The 18,247-nt window shown below is 41.3% G+C and overlaps 1 protein-coding gene and 1 long non-coding RNA gene across 3 annotated transcripts in view; one reads left to right on the top strand and one right to left on the bottom strand.

The window, feature by feature from the left end:
* Positions 1-2,245: 2,245 nt before the first annotated feature.
* Positions 2,246-18,247, bottom strand: part of ZNF12 (zinc finger protein 12) — a 33,571-nt gene continuing 17,569 nt past the window's right edge. Inside the window, exon 5 of one of the 2 annotated variants that reach the window (XM_043454765.1) lies at positions 2,246-2,671. In XM_043454765.1, coding sequence (XP_043310700.1) covers positions 2,637-2,671 — 35 coding nt within the window. In that variant the 3' untranslated portion in view covers positions 2,246-2,636. Of the gene's footprint in view, positions 2,672-11,501; positions 11,752-18,247 lie in introns of those variants that run through there. The other variant, XM_043454764.1, reaches the window with a different exon arrangement.
* LOC122432726 lies at positions 9,352-16,361 on the top strand. Its single transcript, XR_006266947.1, has 5 exons — positions 9,352-9,660; positions 11,012-11,070; positions 12,709-12,849; positions 13,126-13,216; positions 13,554-16,361. It is a non-coding gene; the product is annotated as an uncharacterized LOC122432726 (long non-coding RNA).

Genomic DNA, 18,247 nt, shown 5'->3' on the forward strand with positions numbered 1-18,247 from the left:
ACCTTGATTGTCTTAAGGCAAATTCTTGACATCTTACCATGTTGTGAGTGCATGCTAAGTCGCTTCAGTCATGTCTGACTCCTTGTGAACCTATAGATTGTAGCCCACCAGGCTCCTCTGTCCATGGGATTCTCCAGGCAAGAACACTGGAGTGGGTTGCCATGCCCTCAGCCAGAGGATCTTCCCCACCCAGGGATTGAACCCACGTCTCTTATGTCTCCTGCATTAGCAGGCGGGTTCTTTACCACTAGTGCCTCCTGGGATGCCACCTTATCATGTCATCTGTTAGCTATTTGAGTACAGGTAAGGAAGGTAAGGTAAGGATTACCTTAAATCAAAAAGGTAAGGATTCTTGAAGAAACACAAACCACAATACCATTTTAATGCCCAAAGTTGCTGACAATAATTGTTCAATATCATGCAGTGTTCAAATGTTGCTAATTGTCTTGTAAGTGTGTGTGTGTGTTTTAATAATTCGTCTGAGTCAGGATCCAGATAAGGTTCATACATCGCAACTTGTCGATATGTTTCTTATGTCTCTCTTAATCTTTAGGGTCCCCAGATCTTATTTTTCCCTCCTGGAATTTATTTGTTGGGAAGATTAGCTCTTTTGTCCTGTGGTGGTTCCCACAGTCTGGACTTATACTGAGTGTGGATGTGTCATGTTATTAATATGTTTACCCTACATTTTTGAAAATTAATCAGATTCATGTTCCTTACCATGCCCTGTCCAAAGACTACTTCATTGGTGGTGTGTACTTCCACCAGGAAGCACACACAGGTCAGGATGTCTCTCCTAGTGTGACATTAGCACTATTGATGATTAGTGCTCAGATCTGATCATTCACTAGGAGTTACAATGGGAATAATTGACCACGTCTTTCTCATGTATTAGCTGCTTACTTCCCCAAATAGAAGCTTTCCTTCATCAACTATTTTGTAACTCAAGGAACAATTTGTGTACGAAAGGCAGGAAAAAAAAAAGCTTGACTCTTTTTCTTTTTAAAATAAGTTAATGCATTTTCATTTTTCCCAGTTCCATTGAGATATAGTTGACATATAACATTGTGTAAGTTTAAGGTGTACAATGTGATCATTTGATACACATATTTCAAAATTATTCCAATAAGGTTAACAATATTAACACATCAGTCACCTCACGTAGTTATCATTATTATTTTTTGTGATGAAAACATGTAAGATCTACACTCTTAGCCACTTTCCAGTCTACACTACAGTGTCATTGACTGTGATCACCATGCTATACATTAGATCCCCAGAACTTATAACTGGAAGTTTTTACCCTTTGACCAATATCTCCTCATTTCCCCCGTTCCCATTTCTGGCAACCACTATTCTACTCTGTTTCTGAGTGGATTCTTTATCAGTTTTCAAAAAAACTTGATTCTCTAGCATCCTGCACAGGTTTCAAAGAGACGATTTTTTGAGAGTCGTTTTAATCCATTGCAGTTACTATTCTTTTCCTTTAGAGTTATCTAAACTCTAGTACTTTTTTGTTTTTTTACTGTTCTTATTAATGCTCAAATTGTTCCATCTATAGCTAACTGGAGCCTCTTGAACTTGGCTCTAATATCCTTTTACTCAACAGTAACAATCATTAGTAGCTTCCTTACTTCCTTATATGAAAGGATGTCCCAGGCTTACCTTGAAAATTTCCTACCCAAAACCTCTAGTTAGCCTATTCTCCAAAAGCCCTGATTCCTTTAGAGGGAAGTGATATTTAGGGACCACAGTTTGGGTGCTGGGGTGTTCAATGCTACTAGGTTGATTTTTTTTCCTCTAAGGAAAAAATAATTTTCTACCTGGAATTCAATATCCAGACAAGCTATTTCTTATGAGGACAAATAATGATATTTTTTGACATTCAAGAATTCAGAAAATTTACCATCCATTCACTGTGGTTGGGAACTGAAAGGTTGTTGCTGAGCCATGAAAGACACCGGGATTCTTGGCCTCCGGAGGAGAAGAATTCTATTTGGAGCCAGTGACAAGGCTTGATCACTCAGAGCTTTTGTGTAATAAAGTTTTATTAAAGTATAAGAGAGATAGAGAAAGCTTCTGACATAGACATCAGAAGGTGGCAGAAAAGTGCCTCTCTGCTAGTCTTTAGCCAGATATCATATAGCTGCTAGCAGTCTGCTAATTAAAGAAAGGAAATGTCTCAAAACTCAGAGACTGGCATCAAGTCCCTCACCCACAACATGAATTTTGAGAAAATATTGGCACAAGGTGAGTTGTCTGGGGCCATAAAATGATTGACATGAATCTTGAAGAAAGGCAGGTTTCCAAGTAAATATATTCTCATTAACACAGCTTAAGAGAACACTTGCATGAGTAAAACATACTGGTTTGTCAAGTCATTTCTGAGTCTTAGGCAAACCGACTTGAAGACCGAGTCTAGGGTAAATACATAGTTCATTAACACAGCTTAAGACAAACATTTCCATAAGAAAAATGAATTGGTTATCTCAAGGTTTGAGAAAAGTTCCGGTAGAACCAGGTGTTGTCGTCAGTTCAGTTCAGTCACTCGGTCACGTCCGACTCTTTGTGACCCCCATGGACGGCAGTATGCCAGGCTTCCCTGTCCATCACCAACTCCTGGAGCTTACTCAAACTCATGTCTGTTGAGTCGGGGATGCCATCTCAAGGTCTGAGAAAGTTTAGTTCAGGTGGAACCAGGTGTCATCATGGCAACACAGAATTTTAAAAGAAATCTCTTTTTAAATTTGTATAGAGAAGGAGAAAAAAAAATCTTTACCGCTTGTAGTTTGTTTCCTCCTGCCGCTTAAGAGAGAGATAAAAATGTCTGACATTTGCAGCCTATTTCCTCCCTTTGGAGACCCCTGGCCTTCCTATTACCCTCTCAGAGCCACATCAGAAATGAAAAGAATCACCAAAGAAAGAAAAAGATTTGGAATGTAGAAAATAGCGGAGCCAGTTCATGAGAAAGAGCTCCCCAGACCAGCAGCTATACGCCAGTCTGATTTGAGCTAGAGGATGGGCAACTTCAGGAAGGAGGTTTCTGTGGAACAGGTGGAAACTGACAGAGTGGAAATCATGCCCAAGTAGTCGGGCATGGACGAGCAGAGCTGGGGGGAAAGGCAGGTCAGATGTAAAAATGAACACTGACTGGGAACAGAGAACTTGGGGCATGAAGTGAACTCTCTTCAGGCACAAATTGGATCAGGGAGGAACCAGGATCTTGCTCCCACTTTTAGTGTGTTTCCCAGCACAGTGCTCAAAGCAACAGGAAGACCACTCTACTTTTTCCATCAGCCAAATCACACACAAGTGCATCTAACTGGTAGAGCGTAACTTGAACCCCAGCGGCAAGGAAGTCTGGGAAATGAAGATTTTAGCTTTCCAGCCTCAGTGGTATGGAAAAACACACTAGACAGAGTGAGAAGGGGTATATATGCCCACTCACCATATCCTTACCCCTTGCCGTCAATGGGGAACTCCCTGGAAATTTGCTTGTGGATCCCAGAATTTGTGGGGTGTGACAGACTGGTCCACAATGTTGAAATATGTCAGCCCTGCTGAGACCATGTGTGAAGTTCCATGCCAAAGACCAGTAAACACTGCAGTTTCCATACATAGAAGGTTCTGGATCTGTTTGTGTATCTGAGAGACTTGGAATCTCTCTTCTGGGAGAGTCATTGGAAAACTAAGGAACCCTAGAGAGGTCAGAACACATCTATTCTCCCACTGGACCATATTTACTTCATCCAGACATTCCTCCTAACGTTCTGGACCCTTGCAGTAAAAATCACATGTAGATTCTTTCTTTTTTATTTTTAATTGAGATAAAATTTACATCACATTAACCATTTTGAAGTGAACAGCTCAGCAGCATTCAGCACGTTCACCATGCTGTGCACCACCCCCTCCATCCAGTTTTAAGCATCTTTATCACTTGGAAAGGAAACCCCATACCGGTTAAGCTGTCACTCCTGGTTCCCCCTCCCAACCCACAGCAATCACCAATCAACTCTCTCTCCATAGATGTTCCTGGCCTGGATATTTAAACGGAATTTAATAACTTTAAATATTTAAATTAATTCCATATAAACAGAATTGTACAACATGTGACCACAGTCACTTGGCCATGTCACTTTGTACAATGTTCTCAAAGCTCATCCACATTGTAGTGTGTATCAGCACCGTCTTCCTTTCTGAGGCCGGGTAATATTCCGTTGTGTGTATAGACCATACTTCAGTTATCCCTTCATCTGTTGATGTGGACTGTTTCCACCTTTTGACTATTGTCAATCGTGCTGCTGTGGACACTCAGGTACAAGTATTTACGTGAGTCCCTGTTTCAGATCTTTTGGGTAAAGCCTAGGAGTGGAATCGCTGGGTCACATGGTAATTCTGTTTAACTCGTTGCAGAACCACCAAACTGTATTCCAACACCGCTGCATCATTTTACATTCCCACCCACCAGCAACATGTGCAGGTTCTAATTTCTCCATATCCTTACCAACACTCATTCTTTTCCTTTAAAAAACTATAGCTATCCTAGTAGGTGTAGGCAGATTCTTAATAAGCATTGATAAACAGAGTGTAGGCATAAGAGTTTCCTGTCCACAAAGCAAAACAGATGAGGAAAATTTGACCAGGGTCATGAATCAATCCACATTTTTTTGATACATTTCTCCATGGGATTAAATTGTATCCCATTGATCTGAAGAAGATTATTACTGAAGACCTACCTCTGCCTTGATGCCAGTGTGACCAGGAAAAAAATGTTACACATTTTGGATGAAATGCCCAGTGAATGAATAAGTTTGTGACTAAGGGAAATAAGGATTTGATTTTTTTCCTTCCCTAATTCTGACCAAGCAGAACCTTGCCCTTGGCAAAGGCTGGAACCTATCATTTAGATTAGAGGGCGTAAAAATTTTCTGAGACAGAAAGTCTTCCCTAGTGCTTGTCAACCTGCTTGACTTGAATTATTTCTCCAAGATAGGAAGCCCTTTACTTTGGGTATATGAACTGGAAACAAGTGTGTTCATCATCCTGCTATAATTTAACACAGTGCTGGAGTTTCCATGCAAGGTAACAGGTGATATAAGATTTGCAGTGGAAGAGATTAAAATGTCATTATTCTTAGATAACATGATCCAGAAAAATATAAGAACCCATTGGTAAAATACTAGAACTTATAGAAGAGGTCACACAACCTAGAAATATCAGCAGTTGCATTTGTTATTGTGATCCAGCAATCCTAGTAAGTGGTATTTCGATGCACTTGGAAGGAATGATGTCAATTCTCCCCAAATTCATCTGCAAATTCAATGCAATTTTAATAAAATTTTCCGCTGAGGTTTTTGAGAGCCTTGATAAATTTCTGTGGGAGAGGAAGAGTAAACAGGGAGCAACTTACCCTACCAATAGGAGGAAGGCACAGACTATTCAGCAGATGATGTTAGGGCAATTGGCTGATGATACTGGATCCCTGCTTAACCTCATATCAAGAAGTGCATACCAAATATATTAAAGACCTGACTATAAAAGTAAAGCCATAATATTAGCAGAAAAAAATGTAGGTGATATCTTTGTGATCTCAGGGTAGGAAATAACAAAACTCCAATACCATAGCCATGAGACAAAAAAAAAAAAGATGAATTTGATTGCTTCAAAATTTATAAATTTGTATTATGAAGGATTCTAGAGATAAACTTAGATATCAGAGGGGAAAAATATTTGCAATGTCTAAAATACTCCAGGAAATCCTGCAAATAATAATAAAAATAGACAGCAGTCTAATGGGGAAGTATGGATTTTGAAAATTTGTCCTGTACAGAACCGATTTTGTTTTCTGACTTGACTACATATTTCATAAAATCTGGAAAATTCTTAGACAATATTGTATAACATTGCTTTTCTATCATTCTATTTTCTTCTTCTGAATTCCTACTAGAATCTTGGATTAAATTGTATTTTGATCCATACCTCCCTCAAGGTACCAAAATCAGCCCAAATAGATCATATATTTAATGTAAAACCTAATACCATGAAGCTTCTGATAAAACACAGGAGAATTTTTTTTTTTTTCCTTTTTGGCCACACCACAATGCACACAGGATCTTAGTTCCCCAACCAGGAATAAAACCCATGCCCCCTGCAGTGGAAGCACAGAGCTTTTTACCACTGGACTGTCGCAGAATTCCCTGGAGGAGAAAATTTTCTGAACAATTGGTTAGGCAAAGGTCTTTTAGATACAAGATCCATAAAAGGAAAGATGATATATTAGGCTTTAGTAAAATCAAGAAATTCAAAAGACATTGTTAAGAGGATGATAAAACTGGGAGAAAATATTTACAAGTCACATATCGGATACAGGAGTTGTATCCAGAAACATAGTTCAATTAAATAAAAAGTCCCAACAATAAAAATAATCTGACAGCAGAATGAAAATAAATAGTTCAGTTCATAAGTATATAAACTAATTAAATGTATTATACAGTCCTTTTCAATTTAAATGATTGCAATTAATAAAAATGGAAATATTCACTTAGCAGCTGTTCTTTACTGTTTTGCATTATACTTATAGCCTGTAAGCACTGAATTCTGCTGACTGTGTATATTCCAGTAGTGGATATAAAGGTTTACTGATTATCTCTAATAATTCAATTGTGCATTTCAACTTAAAAAAAAAGAACTCTGAAAAAAAAAAATTTTTTTTAATTAAAAAATAAAAAAAAGAACTCTGAAACGTCAATAATAGGGAAACAAAGAATCTCAATTTTTAAAAATGGGCAAAAGATTTGGACACTTCACTCAAGCAGTTATATGTATGGTAATTAGTCACGTGAATGTAATTAGGAAACTCAGCATCACCAATCATTAGGAAAATACAATTCCTTTTTTTTTTTGGCTGTGCCATGCAGCATGCAGGATCCCTGTTCCCCGTCCAAGGACTGAATCTATGACCCCCTCCTGCAATGCTGTGAGCCTGCAATGGAAGCATGGCATCTTAACCACTGGACCACCTGGGAGTTCCCAGGAAAATACAAATTTAAGCCATGATAGGATACTACTACACACCTACAAAAATGACTATAACTAAACACACTGACATAGCCAATACTGGCAAGCATGTGGAGCTACTTAAACTCTCATACATCAATGGTGGGAATATAAAACAGTGTTTGGCAGTTTCTTAAAATGTTAAATATATATCTACCATATAACTCAGTTTTTCAACTCCTAGGTATTTACATAAGATGAATGAACTGAAACCCACCCAAATGTCCAGTAACAGGTGGATGAGTAAACAAGGAACAGTTTGTTCATGTGGTGGAATACATCTTGGGAATAAAAATGGAATATAGTATTGATACATTCAACAACACTGATGAACCTTAAAATAATTCTGTTGCCTTCAAGATGCCATTAAAAAAGGCATATGATTCCATTTATGTAAAATCCAAAAGTTCTAGAAAATGCAGATTCATCTATAGCAACTGAAAGATTAATGATTGCTTGGGAATTTGTGGGGGGGCTAGGGATAAGTAAGAAGTATGGATTATAAAGGAGCATGAAGAAACTTTGGGGACTCTGATCTGTTCATTGTCTTGATGTGATATCAGTGATAAGTGAAAGCTCCTCAGATGTGTCTGACTCTTTGCGACCCATGGACTATACAGTCCATGGAATTCTCCAGGACAGAATACTGGAGTGGGTAGCCTTTCCCTTTTCCAAGGGCTCTCCCCAACCCAGAGATTGAACCCAGTCTCCCACATTGCAGGCAGATTCTTTACCAGCTGAGCCACCAGGGAAGTCCAAGAATACTGGGGTAGGTAGCCTATCCCTTCTCCAGCGGATCTTCCCAACCCAGGATCAAACCGGGGTCTCCTGCACTGCAAGCAGATTCTTTCCAACTGAGATATCTTGATGTGGTGATGATTTTATAGGTATATCATGTGCCCAAACTTATGAAATTGTATACTTTGTACACATTCAATACACTACATGTCACTTCTACCTCAAAGCAGTACCTCTGTTGCCTGAACAGAATGGCTACCTCCCAGCTTTGTTGCCAGAATCAAATAAGTAGAAACTCTTATAACAGCTCTTGGCCTGTTAGTGATAAAAGCTCAAAATGTGCTATTTCTTACTGTTGTTATCAATACAAACATGGAGGCTCAGAGAAAAGTTTTAAGAAAGGAATTTCTTACTAAGCAGGCAGTATTACCACCTACACAGAAAGGGGAAAAGGACAGGAATCAAATGACTTGCAAGTAAAAGTAAAATTTCTTAGTTTTTCTGAAATCCGTTTTTTTTCTGTTCTTTAAAAGTGAATTATCTTAAAAAATAGTAAAAAAAAATCCCATTGACAGCCAAGGCAATTCTAATTTCAGTGTTAAATAGGATGCTTGCATGATAATTTCTCCAAATTCCCTATAATTCCCATTTTGCGTTGGTTTAAATTGCCTGGAGAATTCCATGGACAGAGCTAGTGGGGTCACAGAGAGTCAGACATGACTGAGTGACTGACACGCTCACTTTCACCTTCAAATCCTTTGGAATCGCCTGGGAAATTTTCCCAGGAAAACAAGTTTGTGAGAGAGAGAGAGAGAACCAAGTAAGCAGCTTTTCTTGGCACAGAGGATATTACTGTTCAACATTAATAACTGAGTACTTATATTTCCTTAGATAAGCTCGTGTCTGAGTGATAACCCAATTCCTACAACCCCAGAAAACACAGTATATAGAATACTTCCCACCAATCTGCAAGCCCCTTTACTACGTGGAATTGTTAAATACCCTCTGTCTTAGGTCGGTTCTCTGACTCCTCATGATCCTTTAGAATTTTTTCTGTATGGTAAAAATGCCCGAAATACACGCGCCTAACGGTTCAGGACCGTCATCTCTGGAAGAATGTGTGAGATACTCTCTCCCCTATCTTCATTTGTGTGCATTTGTATTTACCTTCAATTTTCGTGTATTGCGTCTTAAAATTTGCCCCCTCCCTTCTTTTTCATTCATGTTTTTAAAAATTGCTTGGCTGGGCCAATTTAACTTTTTCATCTGTGTTGTTGAATCTCTCCCTCGCTGGCTGGCGGCTGCGAGGAAGCCCCTCATCTCCAGGTGGGGCTGAAGGGTGACGCAGAGGAGTTGGGGCGGGGGCGATGCAGGGTGCGGTGAGAGGGGGCGGGGCAGGTGACGGGGGTGAGGTGAGGCGGGGGTGAGGTGAGGAGGTACTGGTGACGCGTGAGTGAGGGGAACGTTGAGGGGGCGCGGGGAGGGCCGGGCCCGCACAGGCCCCGCCCACATGGGCGGAGCCTCCCGAGGGCCTCCGGATCGCGGCGTCGGGCTCTGGGCGCAGGCGCGCGTCGGTTCCGGGCTGGGCGTACTTGTGGTCTCCGTCTTGTCCCCGTGCTGTTGCGCGTTGAGGTCGGCCCCTTGGTGAGTGTGGGCGGCTGGAGGCCGCGAGAAGGGGCGCGGGGCGGGGGCAGAGGCCCTGCCGCCTGGGCCGCGTCCCTGATTCGGGAGACCCCCTGAGGGCCGCGTTCGGGGAAGAGGCCGCGCCGGCTACGGCGTCTCCATCCTCCTAACCGCCGAGGCGGCCCGAGCGCGGCCCAGAGGACGGAGCGACTGACTCCCGGCCGGCCCCCGCATCCCGGAGAGGTGAGACGAGCTCCGACGCTGCCCGGCGTGGAGCCTTCGCGGCACGCGTCTTTCAGGCCCAAATACGGATCCGTGTGAGTGAGGGGGATCTAGACTGCAGGCGGCGGTGGTTTGAATGCCGGGTTTCCCTTCTTGCTTAGTCGCTAAGTCATATCCGACTCTGGGACCCCACGAACTGCAGCACGCCAGGCGATTTCCCTAGTTTCCTTAGATTTGTGGCCTATTACCTCTCGCTGCGCTGTCCGGGGCCGGGGGGCACTCCAGCCGCTGCCGGCCCGCAGTTGTGGAGGCGCGCCCGGAGTCTCTGGTCGCTGTTGTGTTCTCAGAGAGGCAGGCCCCGAGGTAGCTTCCCGCTGAAGTGAATCAGTCTCCTAGGCTCTGTTGGAACAAGGCATCTCTACCGAGGCCAGAAGGAGGGGGCTCCGAGAACTTCACCGGGAAAACCCCCCTGTCTTCCACCCTCGGACCCGAACCCCATCCGAGCTCCAGGAAAGCAACGGCAGAAACCCAGAAAAGGAGCGTGTCGCTCAGGGGAAGAGAGAAGGGGACTGGGGATAGGGAGGGAAGGCATGAAAAATGTGGCCGGTGTGGTGGGATGCTGGGCGATTCTCCCCTCCCTTCATTCTCCACTACTCCTTTCCAGAAGCTGGTCAGCTTTTTAACCATGTCCGGCATCTGGAGTTGTGTTTTTCTGTTGTTCCTGTTCTTAGAAAAGTTGTTGCTTTTCTGTTGTTACTACTCTCAATCAAGAGTAGCAGTAGTTCCCGGAGGGTTTGCCAGGATTGTGTGTTTTTGTCTCATTTGACAGAAGGAAAAAAAACTTGAAGGGGAGTTGACTAGTGAGGAATCAGTAGGAGGCACATGGAAGTCCTGGCTTGTGCTTTCCACACGATCACACAGAAACGTGTTTCCTTAAAAAAAAAAAATCCTTCTGAGTAACAGCAAGTTAAAAAAACAGTTAAAAAAAAAAAACAACCCCACAAAACACCCAAGTTCAAGGCCCCTATCCCTTTTTTCAAAACTATGAGGATTCTCAGACTCAAGGGGTTAATATCTTAGCAGTAAAACAGTTACACAAAATAGCCTTTAGGTTTTCTCCCCTGCAATATCAGTTTTAACGAAGGCATCATATTTTGAGACACTATCATCTGCTTAATAATTCTGCTTTAGATGTTTCTGTGTTAGTGGGCAGGGTTGTAAGTAGTTAAAGCAGTAAAGGAATGTTGCAGATTTCAGGAGTTAGTAAGGGGCAGCTGTTAGCCTTCCTTTCCTTCTCCAGGATCACAGTTATCCAGCTGGCTTGTGGAGCATCAAGGAGCTCTCATCATCCTGTTGCCTCTTCCTCTTCCAGGAATGCCTTCCCAGGTTTGGACAGTCTTCCAAGAACAACAGAAAATGAGCAAATGCCAGGTGAAGTGTTTCTCTTCTCTGTTCCCTATTTTGTTTTCCAGTGGATTTCCTGGTGTTATATTAGTGTGTTCATATATTAAGATGGAATAGTAGAAACAGATAAAAAGCTACCAGAATGGGGTTCATCTTGTCCTTCTTGCCCCTCACCTCATCCTGGCTGGCATCTAGGCTATACTGCCTTTAAGATGTCATCATTTCTTTCCTTTTTTTTAAATTTTATTTTTTAATATTTTATTCATGCATTTATTTTTGGCTGTGCTGGGTCTTCGTTGCTGCACAGGCTTTTTCTTTAGTTGTGGCAAGTGGGAGCTACTCTAGTCGAGGTGTGCAGGCTTCTCATTATGGTGGCTTCTCTTGTTTCAGAGCATGGGCTCTAGGGCACATGGGTTCAATAGTTGCAGCTTCTGGGCTCTAGAGCATAGACTCAATAGTTGTGGTGCATGGGCTCAGCTGCTCCATGGCATGTGGGATCCTCCCAGATCAGGGATCAAACCTGTATCCTCTGCATTGGCAGGTGGACTCTCCACCACTAAGCACCAGGGAAGCTCCTTGTTGCTGTCTAATGTAAATGTTACGGCTGCGACAGAGATTGCATGTGTGTCTTCACTGGCTCCTCATTGTCTTCAGTGGCCACACCTCCCACCTATGGAGGCACAAGATACCCCGGTGCTTTCTTCTCCGCTGGGAAGAAGACAGTAGATTGGTTACATTGAAACATTTAATGAAAGAAAGATAAGTTAAGCTTATCATTATTGTGTGGATTAAGAGAATGTATATATTACTCCAATGCTAGGAAAGAAGGCAAAAGGAGAAGGGGGCGGCAGAGGATGAGATGGTTAGATAGCATCACCGATTCAATGGACATGAATTTGAGCAAATTACAGGAGATAGTGGAGGACAGAGGAGGCTGGTGGGCTACAGACCATGGGGTGACAGAGTCAGTTATGACTTAGTGACTGAACAACAACAGAAATATGTTACTTATTAAAAATAAATTGGGGGTGCTCAAAACGTGACACTCAGGGTGGTGATGAAGTATTTTGGAGAACACTCAATTCCAAGGATGAGTCCAGAATTACTGCACAGTGTGTTCCCAAACACCCTTGCAGCTTTTCATCTTCTCATGGCCCTGCACTGTTCCTGTTTCTGTCATACTGCTGTGTGTTTTTCATGCCTCTTTGACTCTGCATATGCAGTGGTACCACATTAATAAAGGTCTGCTATTCAGTGAAGCCTGGCCGGACAACACAAAATAGAGTCATATTTTCTACATTATGTAACACTGATTTTTAGCATAGCTCTAATAATACCTTACTACAGGAAGAGTATTCGTAGATATAATTTGTCTGCTTTAAGCTCCTTGAGGGCCAGACAAAAAGGACTGATTTAGCTCAGCAGTCTTGGCAAGCTGTGACAATTTCTGATGCATGATAGGAACTTCAGAGTTTTTGTTGGAATTAATAAGTTAATACACCATCTGGATTTTCCTGTCACAATACCACTTCAGTCTATAAAGTAAACCACACAACAATGTGTAGACTGGCAGCCTGTATAATATTTATGGTAAACTTAAACATGTTAAGAATTATTTTGCATATCTTTCATGTCACTCAGTACTGATCTCTTTGGTTTAAATAGAAGTGTGCTGGCCAAGGACCCATGTCATTCAAGGACATGACTGTGGACTTCACCCAGGATGAGTGGTGACAACTGACCAGTATCAGAGGACCCTGTACTGGGACGTGATGCTGGAGAACTACAGCCACCTGGTCTCTGTGGGTGAGAAGTCTTCTCTGTGTAATGCCTCACTATTTTTCTTTCATTAGCTGCTGAAACTTATGAGCCCTTGGTGAAGCTTTATGATACTAGTGTGTTCATCTTATGGGTCAAAAGTGTTTGCTTGGGCACAGAAAGCTTTCTGTTGTCACCTTCCAAAAGAAAGGTTCAAATGGGCACCTTTATCACATGACTCCTGAACCTGCACCTTCCTCATCCTTCAGGGGCTCTGATGTCCAAGAAGCTTGTCAGAAGTCTTACCCCATGTCTTACTCACAGGGTACTGCATTGCCAAACCAGAGGTGATCATCAAGCTGGAGCAAGAAGAGCTGTGGCCATTAGAGAGAATTCCCAGGCTGGAGTGGTCCAGGTGAGTTAACCATTATCAGGTTGGGAAAAAAGAAGCCACTGGAAATGTGGAGCAGGCAGATTGGTTCAGAAGCTGGGGCCTTTGACCTCTGTGTCAGTAATACTCTTCAGGGGCCTCAGACCTTTGAAAGTAACTGAATGGCAAGCCAGCCTGCCTCAGGTAACCCGAACTGCACTTCTTTCCACCACTCTTTCCTTTCCTGCCTGACTTTTAAGGAAGGCGACCATTCTTGTTCCCAGCATTGACCACCTGCCTGCATCTTCTTAGACCTTTGCTCTTGGTTTCTCCTTCTCTAGTATTCATTTCCCTCCATTTTCACAGACTGTTTTCTTTTCAGTTCCTGCACCTGCCCCGGCATTCATTTATTCATTCTGCCAATATTCCTATCCTGTGCCACCCATGCTCTTGGAGTTGAAGATACATGGATAAACCAGCACTTTCCCTGAGCTCCTGGAGCTTACACACTTTTCTCAAATAGAAATTTAAACAAGGCATTTTACATTATTCTACTTAATTTCTCTTTACTTCCACTAGGATGTAAACTTCATGGGAACAGGGTCTTTTTTCTTTCATGTCTGTTTCCACTATCTCATATAGTGCGTTCAGCATTTAATAAAAGTTTGTCAAATAATAAATTCCTACCATTCATAAGAAAAGTCCAACAGCCCAAGAGAGAAGTGAACAAAAGACATACATGGAAAGGAGACACAAATGGGAAAAAACACAGATGATAGATAAGAATATCTACAACTTCATTGGTAATCAGAGAGAGAAAAAGTATGACAGTGAAATAGCATTTGCCAAAAATTATGACGTTGTTATTAAGATGTTTTAGCAAACAGTTCTGATCATTCAATCACTCTGTCTCCTGGGAAGTTTGTTAACAACTAGGCTTCCAATGTCTCTTCCCTTTAATGCTTCCTCAGTACTCATCTGTTATTCAGAGTTAAGCTCTTTGCTTTACCCAGTGACTGAAAAATTCCACCTCCTCTATCTCAGCCTTAACCGCCCTCTACGCTGCATTTTACCTGAGGTGTTACAGTTCTTTGTCAGTATGGCAGAGACTAACCCTGAAATCTTTTTTTCCAAAATGTAAATCTCACATTCCTTGTTTCCACTTACTTAGGTTCTAACACTTTTCTTCTCCTGTATCTGATGACCACAAAAAAACACATGTAGTACTGATCTCTCCCTAGTTTCTCTTACTTTTTAATTTTCTTTTGAAAACTGTCTTCTCTGCCTTTTATTCTTACCTTCCAGTGACCTCACTCAAAACTAGAACCTTATTCTCTGAGGCCTTATTTCATTCCTAATTGTAAGTATATATTTTAAAATCTAAAGCATCTGTTTTGTCTTGTTGTTGGCCTTATATAAACCTAGGACTGCCCTCTATTACTTAAGACTCCTCTTCTTAAACACGTCAAGCCATATTCATCTTTTTGTTGATGTTGCCCAGACCCTTACGGTTAAGTTCCATTTGATCTACCTCCTACATACTGCTCATACATATGTCTTACCCACACCTGCACCTGTTTTTGAGGTTTGCCTTTCCAGACCCTGAAGAAAGAGTTTAGGACTGTGCGTGGTGTGTAGTTAACGCTTCTGTGTTTTACACTAGTTGATGTTTGAGCTCAGGTTCACACCTGTTTTGAAGTGCTTTGTACTCTCTCCCCTCTTAGAATTCACATTTCAGTTAGTGGCTGAGCCACAAGGACTCAGACCTCACCATGCACTGGAGAGCTTGTGGGGCCTCTTTTTTAAAAATTTTTTTACTTTTCTTTCGTTTGATGGGTAATAAATAACAGATATGCTCATCTATTAATACTCATAGGTTTGACCGACTGTTCAGAAAGCATTTCCTAAGTACATAGGCCTACATCACTTACTTGCAAATTCTGATTCATAAGGCATATATATTGACACTGACCTATGACAGTTTATCCTCCATGTTTTGAATAAAAATTTCCAGGTAATTCTGGGGCCAGGGAGGGATAATTTAGGAGGTTGGGATTAATATACACACAGTACTGTATGTAAAATAGATAACCAACAAGGACCTACTATAGTACAGGGAACTCTGCTCAATACTCTGTAAAAACCTATATGGAGACTCTGAAAAAGAATAGGTATGTATTTATGTATAGCTGAATCACTTTGTTATCTGCCTGAAACTGATGCCACATTGCAAGTCAACTATACTGCAGTATGAAATAAAAATTCTAAAATTTCCAGGTAATTCTGATACTATTTGAGAGCTGCCAACTATATATCTACTCAGGGGGACTCAAAGGCAAGTAGAGATACAATGAAACCTGCTAGGAGCATAGGATGTAGTTGGGAGAGAGGAACAAAATCATATGATATATATTGAGTTATCAAGTACTATTGGATAAAGTTAGTCCTTTCCATAGTGTGTTAATAAAATATAGGCAGTAACTACTTCAGTGTTGGAGAAACTGGGGTTTAAGAGGCATTATTTGAAATAAGTATGTGAGGAAAGGAGGGGGCAGAGACAGAAGCAGAGGAGGAGGGAAAGGGAGATACATTTCCTGGAGGACTAATAAATTTTTGTGGAAGCAAAGCTGAAAAGCAGACTGCTGAGTGTAAAAACTTGTCAGACTGACTTGTAATTAATTGGGAGTGAATATTTTTAAAACTGTTTTGTCATGTATTTTTGTAAGGATATCTTGAACAAGTACTATGTCTTATTTTCCCATTGGCTTATAGGTAAGTGGGCTGTATCTGAATACATACAATGTTTTATCCCATACCTAAGATTTCCTCTTCTGTGTTTTCTGACATACACGTACACTCATATTCCTTGTTCTACTTCCTATTCATGGTTTTTGTTGGGGTAATCACCCAGTTATCTGTGTGTTTCCCTCAGCTTTACTTTCTTCTTTTAAGTTCTGATGGTCTTCTTTTTAAAACAGCAAATCTATGTGTGTTCATTATAGTTTTATGCTCCCTTTTCCAATATAGCAGATGTTTTCTGTTTTTCCTTTTTCTGATCAAAAGAGAAAATATATGCTCAGGATTTCAACCTAGGAGCTTGGGACTAAAAAGTGAGAATCACTGATGTAATAAATTATATATACATAAGAAATGTGTTAGGTTTTTTCAAATACACCTAACTTTTCTTATTTATGACCTTATAGACAAAAGCCATCAAGTCGGGTCCGGCTCTTTTTAACCCCACCAACTGTAGCCTGCCAGGCTCCTCTGTCCATGGGATTCTCCAGGCAAGAATTCTGGAGTGGATTGCTATAACCTTCTCCAGAGGATCTTCCCAACCCAGGGATTGAACCCTAATCTCCTGCATTGCAGGCAGATTCTTTACCATTTGAGCTACAGGGAAGTGCTAAATCTCATCCCACCATCCCTGGGTGGACAGAATGATCTCTGTTCACTTCCAAGGCAAACCATTCAATATCACATTAATCCAAGTCTATGCCCCAACCAATAATGCTGAAGAAGCTGAAGTTGAACGGTTCTATGAAGACCTATAAGACCTTTCAGAACCAACCAAAAAATAAGATGTCCTTTTCATTATAGGGGACTGGAATGCAAAAGTAGGAAGTCAAGAGATACCTGGAATAACAGGCAAATTTGGCTTTGGAATACAGAATGAAGCAGGGCAAAGGCTAACAGAATTTTGTGAAGAGAATGCACTGGTCATAGCAAACACCCTCTTCCAACAACACAAGAGAAGACTACACATCACCAGATGGTGAATACCAAAATCAGACTGATTATATTCTCAGCAGCCAAAGATGAAGAAGATCTGTATAGTCAGCAAAGAGAAGACCGGGAGCCGACTGTGGCTCAGGTCGTGAACTCCTTATTGCCAAATTCAGACTTAAATTGAAAAAGTAGGGAAAACCACTAGCCCATTCAGGTATGACCTAAATCAAATCCCTTATGATTATACAGTGGAAGTGACAAATAGATTCAAGGGATTAGATCTGATAGACAAGAGTGCCTGATGAACTATGGATGGAGGTTCATGACATTGTACAGGAGGCAGGGATCAAGATCATCCCCAAGCAAAAGAAATGCAAAAAAGGCAAAATGAGGAGGCCTTACAAATAGCTGAGAAAAGAAGAGAAGCAAAAGGCAAAGGAGAAAAGGAAAGATATACCTGTTTGAATGCAGAGTTCCAAAGAATAGCAAGGAAAGGTAAGAAAGCCTTCCTCAGTGATCAATGCAAAGAAATAAGAGGAAAAAATAGAACAGAAAAGACTAGAGGTCTCTTCAAGAAAATCAGATATATCAAGGGAACATTTCATGCAAAGATGGACACAATAAAAGACAGAAATGGTATGGACCTAAAAGAAACAGAAGATGTTAAGAGGTGGTAAGAATACACAGAAGAACTATACAAAAAAGATCTTCATGACCCAGATAACCACAGTGGTGTGATCATTCATCTAGAGTGAGACATCCTGGAATGTGAAGTGGGCCTTAGGAAGCATCACTATGAAAAAGCTAGTGGAGGGGATGGAATTCCAGTTGGGCTATTTCAAATCCTAAAAGATGATGCTGTGGAGGTGCTGCACATAATATGCCAGCAAATTTGGAAAACTCAGCATTGGCCACAGGACTGGAAAAGGTCAGTTTTCATTCCAATCCCAAAGAAAGGCAATGACAAAGAATGTTCAAATGATTGCACAACTGCACTCATCTCACACGCTAGCAAAGTAATGCTCAAAATGCTGCAAGCCAGGCGTCAACAATATGTGAACTGTGAACTTCCAGATGTTCAAGCTGGATTTAGAAAAGTCAGAGGAACCAGAGATCAAATTGCCAACATCCATTGGATTATCAAAAAAGCAAGAAAGTTCCAGAAAAACATCTGTTTTATTGAGTACACCAAAGCCTTTGACTGTGTGGATCACAACAAACTGTGGAAAATTCTTAAAGAGATGGGAATACTAGACCACCTGACCTGCCTCCTGAGAAATCTGTATGCAGGTCAAGAAGCAACAGTTAGAACTGGACATGGAACAACACACTGGTTCCAAATCAGGA

Source organism: Cervus canadensis, chromosome 32 (assembly GCF_019320065.1).
Source record: "Cervus canadensis isolate Bull #8, Minnesota chromosome 32, ASM1932006v1, whole genome shotgun sequence".
Classification (NCBI taxonomy): Eukaryota; Metazoa; Chordata; class Mammalia; order Artiodactyla; family Cervidae; genus Cervus; species Cervus canadensis.